This window comes from Acanthaster planci, linkage group LG01 (genome assembly GCF_054643075.1).
Source record: "Acanthaster planci isolate LZ-2023a linkage group LG01, COTS_SCS, whole genome shotgun sequence".
Taxonomy (NCBI): Eukaryota; Metazoa; Echinodermata; class Asteroidea; order Valvatida; family Acanthasteridae; genus Acanthaster; species Acanthaster planci.
Genome location: NC_141777.1, coordinates 28,258,897 through 28,275,090, shown reverse-complemented (window position 1 = coordinate 28,275,090; position 16,194 = coordinate 28,258,897). Strand labels below are relative to the sequence as shown.

The following is a 16,194-nucleotide window of genomic DNA, read 5'->3' as shown; positions in this document are numbered from 1 at the left end:
AACTGCGTGAACATGGACCACGATCAACGAACAAATTTCTGTGTCTTTCCGACCCCCAAAATACACCAGGGTCACATAAGTACACATGCAAAACGTTCCCTTATGTACAAGACACAACATTTTGACGTTAGAAGAGCTAATTACATCCCCGCTTCCCTTTTTGAATAATAGTAATAAACTGCAGAACATGTTGAGAAAATATCGTTTTTTTTTATTCAGTGGTCCAACTTTTAAATGTGCATCAATGACACATATATCTAATCCAGTCTAAGCGTAAATGTCAATATGTAACATCTAAGTGATATCTACATAATTACTTTATGGAGGATATGATAGCATAACTGAAATAGTATTCATCAGGCTGTCAAACGAATGACATAAAATAAGCAGATAGGCCTACAATCCAGAAAATTAATATTTCACTATACTTGGTGAGTACCTCGATTAAATGCAAATTACAACTCTTTCGTAACATACCAATATCCTGGGAAGTTAATTTGCTTTGAAATGGCGCTAATTGGTTTTAGTGTCTTGATGATCTTGAAATAATTTGTGGTCATATCTTTTTTCAAAATTAAAATGACAGCAACATTTCTGTTCAGTCTCCAAATCGGTTACTTATGTTGTTTGTTTTTAATTTGTGTCTTTGTATGTTTATGCTTGACACATCTTTCTCATTTCTAAAAATTAACCTGCTGAAAAAAATAGACAAAAAATACAACCAATTTACGTTCATCGTTTTGCTTTGTTTTCAACTGGTTCGTAACACTTCTGAAGAATTTTAATTGAGTTGTGTGCAAAACATAAACAAGAAAACTTTGGTGATGACAATATTACTGTTGTTGCATTTATTCAAAACACCCATGGACTTACTGAAAAATGTACATATCTATAGTGTAATTCGACCACAAGAATTAGAAGCCATTACTGCGGTGGCACAACGCTCGCGGACAGGTAGTATGCGCGCGTTACATGCCTGTTCGACCAATCGGGTGTCGTGATTTGCCAAATGCACGCGCGCGTCAAGCTGAAGAATGTGTGTGTGAGTGCGGTGCCACCGCAGTTAATTATGGCAAAGATTATATAGCGCCGCGTAGCGGCGCAAGATGGGTAATTCGGCCATAAAGGTGTTATCACCATGGGCGCCATTCGAGTGTGAACGTTAATGTGTGTGCGTGCCTGTCGCGGCGCCTGCGCATTAACAGGCACTGCGCAGGCGTAGTCCAACCAGAATGGCGCCCAAGTGACAACGTTTTACGCGTATTCATGGTGAAGTTTTCCATCTTGCGCCGCTACTCGGCGCTGTACGATCTTTGGTTATGGCGTCTAATCGGATTAGTCTTATAAAAGTTTTGTTTAACTCATCGCCAAGATCAACTTTAATTTGAGGCAAAGAAGAACTTGAAGTAGTTTAAGAAAATAAAATTAGCTCTGCCTGCAGGCTTTGTCTGAAGGCAACTCAAGAGCATATCATTTTGATACAAGTAAATTCATCATTTGCGAGATTCATATTCGTCACTGTCACTGTCTGACTCTGTAGTCCACAACGGCGGTTGCTTAATGTTTCTTTAAATATATTCCATATCAGTCGCTATCACATCAAAAGATTCAATCAGTGAACTCACAAGCTTGTCCTACGATAGGTATTTTTTGCAGATAGCAAGCATATTGTATCTTGTACAAGATGTTCAGTTAGCTATGAATGGTAAACTGAACCTTTTCACAAGATGCTTAACTTAAGTATATCTTATGATCATTGTCAAAGATTGGCCCAAGGGAATTTAAATCAGTCATCATCGAGGGCAAAGGTCACTGTGTGATGTGAATGTCCATTGGTGTCGTTTGCATCCACTTTCGGTCCCCCGTTCATCTTACGATTCCTCATCGATCCATCGGGCGACCTGTTTCCTACTCTCAGGTCGTTCAACTCAGCCTGGGTTGTTACGATGCCGTTGGGTGGATGTGGTACGGTGTCATCACCGCTGCTGTGATTGGTCAGTTGTGATCTTTGGATGTGGCCATTTGGCACAATGCTACCGGATATGACCGCCATTGCCACGTCGCCAACAGAGTTCAACTCGTCAACATGTGGTGCAGCGTCCTTATCTTCCCCACCAGCAGAATGAGAAAGCCTCCGGCGGATACGCAGGCTCTTCTCGTGCGTCTTGTTGGTTTCCGACAAGACCACAGATAAACGGTAAAACTGCAAGAAGAGCAGCAACGCGTTCTTACAGGTGAAGAAGACCGTGGACTGGTCGAAGATACCGAGACCGAAGATGAGATACAGGCGTACTACGAGGTACGGGCCGTCTTGGATGGCTAAGGAAGTGACCAAGGCCCAGAGTTCTGTACCGCACAGAAACACGGACACTTTTTTGGAGTGCTTGTAACGCCGCTTGTTTAACTCTTCCTCCTCTGACTTGTAGACTTTTGCGGCCACCCGTCGCTTGCGGGCCTTGGTGGCTGTCAGGCCCAGGGTAAACTGCATCAGGCTCCACGTCCACACTACCAGGATGGCGTAGAAGATGCTCAGGCTACAGGCGATCTTCTCCAGGCGGAGCGTCTCTGAGGAGAACTCTAGCATGTCGGCGGCCATGCCGATGTAGACCAGTAGGAGTTGAGAGAGCTGGTCACGGGTTAACTGACCCTTGGGTAGTAGCCATCTGCCCAAGATTAGGATGAGCATCAGAGTTTGCTGTATGGTCGTCGAGAAATTTGAGCGTAAGTTGTAAACGTCCTGTGTAGAAAAAGAGACGGTGGCCATCAAAAAAATTACGTAACCTAAACGCAGTTGAGATTGCTGTCTGGGGTTAGGGTTCCAATCCAGCTACGTCTCCAGGCAAGTCACTTTAATTGCATCTTTACACCAAAAAACATGAATGAGTACCAACATTGTTAAGGAAGAAAGTTCGATGTACAAGTACTCAATCGAAGTCCTTCCTCAGTTGTTTCATGCAAAGGAAACCGGGGATATTGCAAGCCTGAAAAGTCATCTTATAGCTTCCACTATAGCCTTCAATTTTTACAAGTTCCAGGGGCGCAGTGAAGGAATTATCTTTGGGGGTGTGCCAGAGTTAATTTGCCGACTTGTAATTTATTCGCTAACCTCGTGTAAAATAACATGGGAATAAGACTTTAGTAGTACGCTAGATTTCAAACTTTAGGGGAAACGCCGGTGGCCAACGTATATCGTTTAGCTACCAAGTTTGGATTCATTTCCTGACAGACGCTCTGTTTGCCGACTGGAATTAATTACAGGGGATGGTGCCGCACCCCCAGTCGCTACGCCCCTGTTCACTACCACCTTACAGGAGCTTATAAACGTAATTTTTTTCCACATGAGATTAGGGGAGGGTTAGGTGGCACGGCTGACCATCCCCTTTTTATTGACGAGTTTGTTTGTTTTCTTCATATGGTTTCAAACCACAACAAAAGCTTCCCTTCAAGTCAGAGAAATTTTAATGTGGTTGAACGAACTCCATGCAAATTTAGTAGCGTCATTTAATATTATAAATCGCGGTTTGTTATTCGTGGCTCATAACCTCATTTGTGCTGACTGTATTACGGTAGGCACGCCCATTCGGAATATTTTGTGGTTATTATATCATAATGTTCACACCACATCAAAATTTGTGTAAATGATTTATGTCGTCAAAATTTTACCCATTTAATACGACACTTTTTCATTTTATTATTTTGAATGTATTTACGCCGTCCTTCTGATTACATATATTTCCCGGCACCCAAACGCTCTGTTAGGATGTTTATTAAAATTTAGACTGAATTAAAATGACTAAACTTACTGCCTGAGCAATGATGTTTTCATGTCTGTAGAAATTAATTCATTGTATTCACTGGACACTGTACCTCCTACTCTGTAGATAAGTATTTAGCTCGTTGAATGAAAAAATGAAAAGATAGAGAGAAAAAGGCTATTTTTTGGAGGGGGGATTTCTTTCCCTCCCTTATTCCCTCCTTCGTACCAAGTTTAGCCTCATTCCTAGTTAAGTCCAAGGAGGATTAATAAAGCAATATACAGTTTTAGCCTCTGCCCAGAACCCCTCCCCTCACAACAACGAAATAAAAAAGAAGAAAATCATTTTGTTCTTTTTCCGCCTTGTGTTAAATTTAAGCACCACACCAGAGCCAAGGTGTCACCCGAGCCAAGGTTGTCAGGTCTCACAACAGAGCAGTCGATAATTGGAACTGTGTCAATGTGCATGCACGCATTTGAAATCATCATACATACATTAATTCTTACCACATCTTCTTGATTCAACACGACGGCTGCTTTCTGTGTGAAGTTGGTTTCGTCGAAGCAGCCGTAATCTTCAAGCCTGGTGACACAGCGCTCCGTACCCAGCTGGTCCTGTAAGTTCAGTCTGAAGTTAAGCATGGCAATCTCCAAGATCCACACCACTGGAATGACCATCGTTAGATAGATGAAGACCGACGGCACAAACCTTCCGGGTAAAAAGCACATGTTCATTTTATGCTGATGTGGCATTTCCTGGGAAGGGCATTCTTAACACGCTTGAAATCAGACTTCAGTGATCAGTTGGGGCATTCGACAAAGTGTTGATCGCTCTATGGGCCAGTATTTTCTTTTGGGCTGGAACCCCCTGCCCTTTGTGAGAGGGGGGACGAGAGAGTCAGCAAGGGTCATGTCCTCCCCCCCCCCCCGAAAATGGTGCATTTTTTATATGAATAACAAAATAAAAACGATTTGGGGTCTGTTTCATGTCCCCTCTAAACGCGTGCCCGCCCTAAAATGTCGCCTTACCCCTCGGAAAAAGAAAAACACGAAAAAGAAAACCAGCCCCCCCCCCACTTTGGTCAGGATCCGCCCCTGCGGCCTCATGTTTGTGCTTTTCGCTCATAAACGAATGCCGTTCCTTGCGCATGACTATGTGCCTGCACCCAGGGACGTAGGCTGCCATGTTCTTGGTCCCATCGTCTTTATTCTGACGCTAGTGAGAATTTCGACCAACAGCCAACAGACCCTTATGAATAGTTATGTGGACAAGCCTTTCTGTTGTTAGTAATGGGCTATCCAGTGACTATGGTTGTTCTTATGGTGCGACATAGGTCCACATAAGTTGACATATTAGTTAGTGTAGCGGTTCTTTCCTCGCCTTTCACCAATGAGGCTCGGGCTCAGACCTTGCTCACCAGAAACCATTTTTATTAGGTTTTATCTTATTCACTGTAATCAGTCAAGTGGGTTGGTCCCAGACTATTTTGGGTTCCATGCCTCTTTTCCATTTTTTTTAACATTTTGCTTAAAACATTCAGATATAATAAATCACAGATTTCAAATTATTCAACTCTATAATGAATTTTCATTTCATTGCTTTCATTTTATTCGTAGGTTTCCAAAATAAAGAAGTTCATCTCGCTTTCAATTCAGTACGACCGACTTGCAAATAAGAATTCACTTAGCCCACATCATTGCAGACAGGGGTGTATTCTTCATGGTTACAGTCAAAGGGAAGGGATAGGACAGGGAAACTAGCAGTAATGCCCATTAAAAAAGGGATTTCAGCCCCCTTTTGTTGCCAATCTCGATTTTTGAATTTGATAAGGGTTGGCTCATCAGAACACTGTAATGTACCAACACGAACTATAGGATAAAACAAACAAAAAGGATCCAAAATTAGAAGGTTAAAAAAGCTTTAAATCTGTACCATTTCCACTCGCCCTTTTCGTTCAGTTTGTAGGTAAGTATCATCTCAAACATGGACAGCACGGCAGCGACAGCGATAAACCAATACATGGAGACCTGGGTGGTGTAGACCGCAGCGAACACGCTGACCAGCCCGTGGAAGAGGAAGACCAGCCTCACCATAGAGGCTTTCAAGGCCTTGCCGCGATTCATTTTGTTTGCCCGACAAGAGAAGGCTGGGCTCGCCACCAGTGGACGGTGATGATTCTTTTATTTTATGTTGCCTGGGTGATAAGACTGGAAAATAGAGCTCAAATTGCCGGTCAAGGCTTCATATAGTCCACACTGTTGCGTTCAATTAAAAAAAAATCTGTTTTTGTGGTTGGAAGTTATTGTTTGTTGAAATAATTACTCATATCTTGAGATGAAAACTCGCTTTCATTCATCCACATTCACGGATTCAAAAGGGTTTTTCTGAACTGCGTTCTTCCAAGCGTGTTGTAGTAATTCCTTGGATATAATGATACCATCAATGTAGAAGATGAACCCACGGTTTTCTCCCTCCAACAGTAGGTTTCGAATTCATCGTCAGCAGATCGTTTGCCTCACCAGGTTGGAGTCAACATTCGTTAACGTCAAGTCAGGCATTTCCATGCTCAGGCATGTCATGGAGATGTCTCCACGAGCATAGTTGATTCATTGGCTGCGGTGCACAAAGGAATGATTACCATTAACATTTTAGCGTTAACTATGCCTTAAATTGCAATTATGCGGCAACATTTTCAAGATGAATATCCAATTCAGGTTAGTAATATACGATATATGTAGAGTGACTCGTCGAATGAAGAAAAATTAATACTTATGGTAAGGCTTGGGGTGTTTTTGTAAGATCATGCATTGGTTTGCCCAAAGATAGACAAACTGTCTGTTGTCTGCTTAATCCTTAAAATTTATCCTTAAAATAATGTGAACTAATTACAAGTTATCATTTATGCCACCGTGGATGTATATGCACAGCTTTAACTGATTCGTCCGATTATTTTTGTTTGCACTAGCTCGCTGTGCGAGTGTGCGCGCATCATTTGGTATCCCAACCATTAGTTTCGCTGCGTTTGATTGCTCTGTTCCATTTCTGATGCAGTAAGAAATTAATTTGTCAACTCTCGCAGCCTTTGAAATAAACAAACAGTAATCTCTGGAGAAGCAGAAAAGCTGTACACTTCTTTAAGACACTCCTGACATGTTTTGAACAGATCAGTGGTGGAAACTGTTGACACTTGTACATTTGACTTACCGTCAGTGGCTCAAAATGATGGATGATATAAGGAGTGCGTTTTGCACAGAGAGTGACTTCAGCGCTTTCTGTGTACGGCAACTAGTCTTCACTCGAAGGAAGCAGCGGAGAATCTGACACCACATCACGGCTGGCCTAGCTATCAATATTCGCCTCGTGGTGATCGATCGCCGAGGTGTGAAATTCATTATGGGCTGCTTGCATATGACTGTGTTGCTTGACGTTTTCTTAATAGAATGGAGATTTTGTGCAACAACGCTCATCATAAAAAAAATGTAGTTGCCCCACATTCTCAGCTGTTTATTTTTATTTGCCATAGACCTAGTCATAAAAGGTCTGATTTTGATCGAGGGTGCTTGTTTGTCAAATATTACTTGAGTCGTCCTGAAACAACCGAGGTTATCAACAAATTAGTGGGTTTTTTTTATAAAAGATAGTTGTTTCAGAGTATACAATTCAATTTTTTTAAACCATTGCAACACATTTTATTTATCGGTCTTATTGCCCCTGATTTGGATATCAAAAATGACTGTTTTGTGCACAAGCGAAATTAATGAAATATATAAATGATTCTAAATTTGTACAAAAGGTAGATGCAGTTTTCATATGGCCGTAGCAACAGTGAGTTCCTTCGTGCCTGCAAGCACTACAGTCACTCTAAAAAAATTATCTGGGAAAGTTGGCATTGGGCGTTGGCGCCAAGATGCAGCTGAACAAACGCCGTGACTCACGGCGGAGGATGGACGCTGCGCAACGCCCAAGACCTTTCGCGCCCCTGTCGCGCGGCGTACTGCCAGTGGATGGCTGCCTCTCAAGGATTTTATGGGGCCATGCGAGGCGTGCGATACAGAAGCGAGCCACTGGCTAACTCCATTTCAGCCAAAGAGTGTGAATTCATTTGGAGATTTTAGTGTATGGGGAAATTATATATAGGCCTATAGTTTGTTTTTTAAGACACTTGTGTTGTCGTGCTATTAATGGAACACTGTGGTTATTTTTCACCCGTCGTGTAATTTAACATTCAAAATTGAATGTTACATATTAATTCAGATACGACTTCCTATATAGCATAGAAATTAGTCAGAAGTTGTACAACTTTTATGTTACATGTTTAAGTTTGAATGGATGGGTTAATGAAATTGAATGACTCATAAAACTTCAACAACACTTGATAATGCTTCACTATAGCCATCACCGTTCCCCCTTTTAAGGAAAAAGTGCAGGGGGATGCAGGGCTATAAAACCTCAATTTTACTTTTGGATAATTACAACGGAGGAATTCGCTGCATCTGATTCAACAGTACTGTCCCATTTTATCATAAAAAACCTACTTGCAGTAATGTGACGACAAAAAAATAGTTCATAGATCAGAGCAGAATTGTACACTTTTATCATCTTGATGGGTTTTGCATTTTGCGATGCCACTGCAACGATTGCCTATATTTTGCCAGATTCGCAAGAGAGGGGGGCAGAGTGAAAGACTGTGATGGGATGACGACTTTAAAAGTTGAACCTGGTTCCTGATAAAAAGCAAAATCGCAAAGATGAAACTGTCAACAGGCAGAAAAACAAAACTCGGTTACGCGTTAGGCAACACACTTCACATGAAAACATTTTGAGAACTGAATTAAAAAAAATAGAAATGGACGGTTATGGATATTTTCAGGCGAACCACGAATTTATCAAGGAACACTAGGGACAGACATTTAAGGTGGAAGCAGTTCATGCAGGGGGCAGAGGAGGGAAGTGGCCCCCGGAGACATGTTTTCAATTTTTTAAGGAATTGAAAGTATTAACACTTCAGAGACAATCTGCTTCCAACTCAATTTAATGGAGTGAGGATCTCTTTCACGGATTAAAAAAATCCCCCTTTTGCCCACTGTGGACTCAAAACCTGGGTACATAATTGAGCAGAAGGTATAATATCGCGTACAAGTGCATTCGATTTTAGTCTGGGAGAAAGAGATATTTTTAATTATTTTTTTGAAAGGGCTGTTGAATTTTCTCATCCCTAAAAGGCTCTCCAATACCCCCAAAAGACCGGGACAAAATTCTAAATGTCTGTAATTTCAAGCCTTGTATCATATGAGAACGTGAAGTCTTGATGTTCGACTCACCATTTAATGCATGGTAACGAAATTTCCTACAGGCTAATTATGACTCCAGTCGGACTGTTGTGCATTTTATTTTACGGTTTTCAAGCAACCAGCGACAGCGAATATTCGGTTTGAATGCACTCCACTCCTGTGGCAATTACTCTGTGGATAAATTAATTATGCTAAAAGCTATTTGCACTGTGAAATACACTGAGGCTATCGTGAAATTATTAAAATCTACCCGAGCGTTAAAGTGCATTTTCATGGAACGATTTCAAATATATTCACAGCGAGATGATGTCACCTTCCGTTTCTACTGTGTAATAAAGGTCGTCACACGTTGGTTATGTTGGTAACATTTGGCGATTTTAAAAGTAGAATCCATGAGCCACCACCCCCTCCCCATAAAAAGGCAACGTTTTTGGGGGGGGTTGATGAATGAGAGAAAAGGCGACTTTTTGGGCGAGGGGGGTTCATTTCGCCTCCTTCCCTAAACCAAAAAAGTGTTACATAAAGAAATCTCCAATTTCCCCCTTCCCCCGAAAATTGGGTTCTGATTCCCTTTTCCACTGTTACACTGCACCGTAAAGGCATCCTGCAATTTTAATCTGAGCATTTCGCGGCGAGAACGTCATTCTTTTATGTGAATACGATAGTGCATAATTGACTCATTATCCACGCTTGTATACATTCACTTGAATTTTAATGTCCGTTTCTCCGGTTACACATCATGATGCGATTAACTTCAGGTGCTCGAGTAGCGTGGGGTCAGGAAGCACGCAGTAGACTTTTGTGGCGGAGTTGTGTACACGGCCGATACTGACTGCACAGAGCATTCGTCGGGCTTCTTGCCATCAAGATCCAATTGGGTCACTCATCTTTTTACAAGAGGAGACACCTATCTCATCGAGGAAAACAGCAAGGTGTTTCTCTAAAGTGAGATATCGATGTTTCTATATGCTTCACTCAGCACGAACTGTAGAAAATATAAGTGCAATAAAACTCCATAAAGCTGAGACAAAATTATGCAACACAGGCACAAAATGTCTTTCTAAGAGGATCCAGACTGAAATGAGCACATGAACAGCAACATGCAGCTAAAGAAAGCATTGCGAGCGTCGGTGGTACGTTTTTGCTACTTGGTGCACGGGGCGACGGGCATCTTTCTCACGGTTTACCTGGAGCAGAACAGTCTCTATTGGTTCATCTCCATCTTGGTCTTGGTCTACATGATAGAGATGTACGTCACTTTCAGCTTCAAAGAAGACGGCGAGTGGAAGTGGTATGTTCCGTGGGGGGGGTGGTCAGGACACGCGCGATCTGCTTGGATGTGTTAAGATCGATACTTTCACGAGGGCCTAATTGTACCCAATGCCGTTCTTGGAAGATATCTGATCCATGCTGTAGTTGGTCAAATTGATGTTTTGCATAAGAAAAAAGCAACTTTTTGTGATTTTTCCACGACATGTGCGGAACGTCTTACAAAATCAACCACCTCTTAGATTTTACGTAAAAATGCTGAATCTTGAAAGAAAACAAAAATGATTCCAAAAAGTAGGCTTTTTTTCTCTCATCTTCTTATTGTGAACCTCTTTCACAAGCTTTTTCATTGAGAACCAAATCAAACTTGATTATAATTCTTCAAGTTAAGACGACTATCACGAACATGGTCCAAACTTTTTTGTTTGTGGCGCATGGGGTAAGTTCATCTACATCTATCACAACATTGTACTAATATGACACACAGGATTTTGTGGTTCAAGCAGCATGCTTGGCTGGTGACGTGTGTTATTGTGGTTAGGTCTATTTTGGAGAGCTGAGTTTCATAATCCGTCCCTCTCACACCCACAAAAAATAAGGCACATATTTTATTCAGTATATATTTATTAATATTAATTATTATTTAGTAATCCACAACATTTTATTGAGACCGAATCACCGGGACGACTTATTGTACTTCCCATAAAATTGCATTACCGAATGTCATTGTGACAGGTTTTTCCCGCTTGTTCTGATCTACCTTGCCACCGTGTTACCTGTGGTCTGGATCCTGGAAATCTCTCTGCTAGACTTCCGTATAGAGCTGCAGAAAAGGCTGAACCTGACCACGTGTATAGTCATGCCGACTTTGGAGCTCGACAGCAATAAAAAGCTCATGAGTCTGTGTAACTTCACCGATCTTGCTCTCCCCGACAATGAAAAGGTATACACAGCATGTAACTTCATGACTAAACTTTCATCTTTGATGTGAAAATGCTTTAAGGCCAGACTTGTGTTCGTGCGATTACGATTGTCAAAAAAATTGTAAGAGATATTTAAGCGCAATGGCCTGTTTTTAAAAGCCATTACATGTACAATGAACTTCTACATCCCAAGATGTTTGAAACAAAAAATGGCACAGATTTGTGGTGTGTTTTCAAAGTTCAGGTAAGAAGAAGAACAACCCCAACAAAAACACACAGATGCAACTTTTGAGCCTGCAAATTGTTTCATCATAAATATCACAAAGACAATTTGGAAATATCAAACAGTCTACCTTTTCTGAACGAATTTCCGAACCGTCGCATAGCAATGCCTCTGTAAACAAGTATCAAGACAATACACCTTGGTTCCCATTGTTTGTTTCATTTTAAGGAATATTCTGCTGGCTGTTGTGTCGTATTTTTGAGAGAGAACTTCTGTCGCTGTTTCTCCTGCTTACAGATTACCTACAGTATGAAGCTGTCCATATCCACCATCTACCAGCAAACCCTGATGCTCATCCTTATTTTAGGCAGATGGCTGCTTCCAAAGGGCGGGCTGACGCGGGACGAGCTATCTCAACTCCTGCTGGTCTACATCGGAATGGCCGCCGACATGCTAGAGTTCTCATCCGAGACGCTCAAGCTGGAGAAGATCGCCTGCAACCGGTCCATCTATGTGCCAATCCTGGCCGTGTGGAGTTGGTCCCCTCCTCCAGTTCAAGCTTGGGCTGACGTCTACCAAGAGGCGTCGGCGCACCCTCATCATGACCGGGGAGGAAACGGACCGCTGGACCAGGCACCTCCGCAACATCTCTACCATCTTCTGTGGCACAGCCCTCTGGGCCCTCATGACGGACGTGATCCTGCAAGACGGACCCTACCTGATCATGAGGCTCTACCTCCTTTTCGCTCTCAGCCTACAGGACCAGTCACTCGTCTTCTTCACTTGCAAGAACGCACTCCTTCTGATACTCCAGTTTTACCGGCTGTACGTGGTGATGACGGAAACGACGCAAAGGGCTACGTCGCGACATCAGCGGGTGGGGATGGTGCTGAGGCATACTCGGGGTCACAGAGACGGCCTAGGTTTGCGTCGGAGAAAAAAAGCGCGTTCAAAGCAGTGCATAAGGGACAGTGGCACAGACCTGCAGGAAAGAAGCTACAAATGTGCTGTGGCTTCAATTAGTCAAGACATAACGATTTTGAATTAAAGTCCACGTGTTGATGCGTTCTGTGCCGTGAAAGAGAATCGTATGCTCCTACTTCACAAAATGATAATTTTATAATTAACTTCCGCGCGTGAAGATAAAAAACGAAGTCGCCAATTAAGGCTTTGTACATGGCAGAAGGAGTGTATCAGACCCAGAGCATAATGACCACGAGAAGGCAGACCGACATCGATGCCGTGGTCCCAGCTTTTAACAGGTGTCGTATGGAATTGAGACTCCCGCGAAATGTGGTCTATTTTTCCTTATGTCGATTCTATCCTTCACGTTTGCCTGGACTGTTCTGACAAATGAGGCATGCCCACTGGATCAATACCTCATGGAAGGCTGAAGTTCATACTGCACCAGTGCTGAAATTGACCATCTTGATTTATGGCAGACAAACTGTGATCGTTTCAGGTGTGTGGGACACGGGACACTCATTTATGAAGTTAAGTTTTAACAGTTACCAGTTTTATAATGATTAAAGTTGAGCGATTAGGATTGGGAAAAAATTAGGTTACGGCATCAAAATGTGTGCTCGGATGGCGTCGGTTGGAATTTGTTTTTGATCATGCATGTATGTGTCGCGGCTGACCTTCAATTGAACACCAGTAATGAGGCATGAGCAATAACAAAATGACTTTTGGAATTCTGACTTCCTGCTTAGATGATAGAAATTTAACTGTCATAAATCAGTTGTTGCGTATCATTTTCTCTCACCTGTAATCAAAATAGATTACAGTTTTCCTTGAAGGTAAACCTCGAGCTAAGTGCTGCCATTGGAGGAAAGGGCAGTTACTGCCAATGTTAGACTCTGGGAAAGATTATGCCAGCGTAGAAATGCCTAGAAAAGACTATGATTTAGGTCGCTACAGTTGGTAAACAATAAACAGTTACTTTTTGTCGTTTTGCTCAAGTTGTTGACTTTGTCGATCGACAGACATGCACTTTTATTGCATTGTTATAACTGAAAAGATTATTTCGCTATCAAATCTTACAACCACTGAGGCTGTTGCAGTGATAATATTCATCATAACTTAATATGATTTGAAAGTAAATTTGTAGTTTTCTGCATATGTTGTCTTTTTTATGCCTTTCGGAATACTGTATTGGCAAAGTAACATGGCGTCCATCGATTGCTTTGGGTTTCATTCCTGCAAGCATTCATAAATATGTTAAAATGCTAAGGCCAACCGAAGCCGTTTGAAATCTTCACGACCATTCCTTCAGTAATGCTTGTTACAGCGGCTGAGAACACAGAGCAAGAGGAAGTTCGAGGTATGATAACATTATAATCCAAATAAAGGTGCACACACGTCGGATTTATGTTGACACAGGTTCTCCCTGGTAACGTACGCCGATTATCATTAATTTGCATCACACATGCCGTATTTGATATCTTCAGTTGGGGTTAACCGTACCTTTATCCTCACTAGGGTCAATTTGACACGGGGTACATAGCCCTATTTTCAGAACGAAGAAAATCAACAGATTTGGTCCGGTTGTTAATTAAACAAATACACTGTAATTTCAAGGGTGACTAGCATCGAGGGGAAGGGGTGTTCTCGCGCCCCCCCCCCTGGGGCGGATCCAGGATTTTCTTGTAGGCGGGGAGGGGGTGATCCCGGATTTCCAAAAGGAGTGGGGGTTGAACTAAAGCAGCAATGGTAAAATTTTTGTATTCTGGGCGCTCTATAGTGCAATGCAAATAATGTGCAACACGGGCGATTCACACTAGTGCGCCTCCAAGAGTTTCTCACGCGTTTGCCAATCACAATGACCGAAATCTGTCGGCCCTTTCCAAACGCGAATTGAGTCGACAGATTTCGCACATCGTGATTGGCCAATGCCTTGCAAACTCTTGGAGGCGCACTATGGTAAATCGCCCTGAAAAAAAATTGTAAATTTCAGGCAGAATGACTCCTCCTTTTTTTCTTCTCCCTCCCTCCCTCTTTTTCTTTTTATTATTTATTTATTTGGAGAACAAAAGGGGGCGTTCGACCCATCCCCCGGCCCCTGCCCCTATCGCTATTACACTGCTGGAATAACTTAACTATTTGACATTTGTATTGCATCATTGGATTGAATGACAATCAACGGCAATGTATTTTGTGCGCATGTGTACCAGTAAAGCATTATACATAACTAATATCCATCTTACTGTATACTGAAATCAAGCTAGTGCTGCACTGTGGATCTGGAAAAATTCATGTAAAATATTGAAGCTTACAAGAAAAAAATGGAAATCATTTCCAAGAAAATGGGATTAGCGAGTGGGGTGTGAGTAAGCAGAATCGCCGGGTGTGATAACTGTAAGAGTAAAATTGGGACGGTTAAAGGAGCAAACGGGGATGGCAAATGGATAGCAAATGCAATGGCAGGACGGTGAAACTAGGTCATAAATACAAGGTCGGAATGATAAAAATAGACGATACGCAATGAATACTGCAACAAAATATTTCTAAATACCGTGCTATCCACAATAGTGCGCCTCCAAGAGTTTGCAACTTGTTGACCAATTGGAATGCGCGAAAATTGTCGACCCAATGCGCTTTTGGAAAGGGTCGACAGATTTCGCACATTGTGATTGGTCAACACGTTGCAAACTCTTGGTGAATCGCCCGTAGGCCTATTCACTGATATCTCACCTATTCTTTGTAGCCAGGTTTTTAAAAATATTTTTTTTTTGTTCAACCTAAATGGTCAAACCCTTCGATTCACGCTATTTTGTAAAGAAGCTTGTACTGTTGAAACATGGAATTTTTTTCTTTGGGAACATCAGGAATCCTCGTTGCGTTGGTGGTGCTGTGGTCGTCGCATAATGTCATCGACAAGGTATTTTGCATGTCTGTCTGTGAGGAAATCTTGTCCAAAACTGACAGGAGCATAGTTATTCTTATTACCAGTGTTTATTAAGCATTTTGTATTGTTTACAACAAGTAGGTAAGAAACTCTTGAACTGATAGTTTTTAGTACATAGGATTAACAGGAGGTTGGATGAACAGTGATACCTTTCGTGCTAACACACTTCATATGCAAACGGTCCGCTACACATTAACCATGTGTAAAATAGGTACTGCAATTTCAAATAGCGCCACCAGTAAGCGCTTTCACACCTTGTAAGCACAAAATGTTTGCACACGCGAAATGAGATTAATTCGAACACCTGATCGGGGTCCTAAGCTCATTGGAAAGTTGGGGAGGGGGGTACTTTGCCCGAGATAATTGTCCCAGTGTGATTAGTGTTGGGTAAACACATTTAACAGTGTTTTCGATGGCTGAATTTATTTTTAATCATTACAAAAACAAAAAAATGAGTCAGTGTTTTTCATGAAGGAATAAGAAAATTGTTAAAAATGTGGAAGTCGGAAATATTCGTGGTATTACGTTTACGTGTAAGTGCGATTTTTACATTTGTACTAAAGAAAGGGTTGATGGATAGTCCCATGGAGAGGTTTAGTTTACATCGCCTAATCAATGAATAATTCAGCTGTTATTCATTAAAAACTGTAAATGCATAATAAAATACAGAAGAAGCCTACCCGTCGTGACTCGAGCCTGCAATATAATCATGGATTCCCCGTCTATTCGCTTTCCTAACAATAATTTGTTTGGAACAGGTGCAAGTGAATGTAGACACGAATGTAGGCCACACTTGGTTGGTTCTGGATAAGGGATTCCCCTTTGA

At 41.8% G+C, this 16,194-nt stretch overlaps 1 protein-coding gene and 1 pseudogene across 1 annotated transcript; one reads left to right on the top strand and one right to left on the bottom strand.

Moving 5' to 3' along the window:
* Positions 1–209: 209 nt before the first annotated feature.
* Positions 210–7,334, bottom strand: LOC147800641 (transmembrane protein 26-like). The gene is made up of 4 exons (XM_087137474.1): positions 6,960–7,334; positions 5,688–6,368; positions 4,262–4,463; positions 210–2,737 (listed from the first exon to the last, which is right to left on the bottom strand). The coding sequence occupies exons 2-4, from the start codon at positions 5,876–5,878 to the stop codon at positions 1,787–1,789; spliced, it is 1,344 nt and encodes a 447-aa protein (XP_086993600.1). The 5' UTR covers positions 5,879–6,368; positions 6,960–7,334; the 3' UTR covers positions 210–1,786.
* A 2,324-nt stretch (positions 7,335–9,658) lies between these two features.
* On the top strand, positions 9,659–14,036 carry LOC147800640 (transmembrane protein 26-like; annotated as a pseudogene).
* Positions 14,037–16,194: the final 2,158 nt, after the last annotated feature.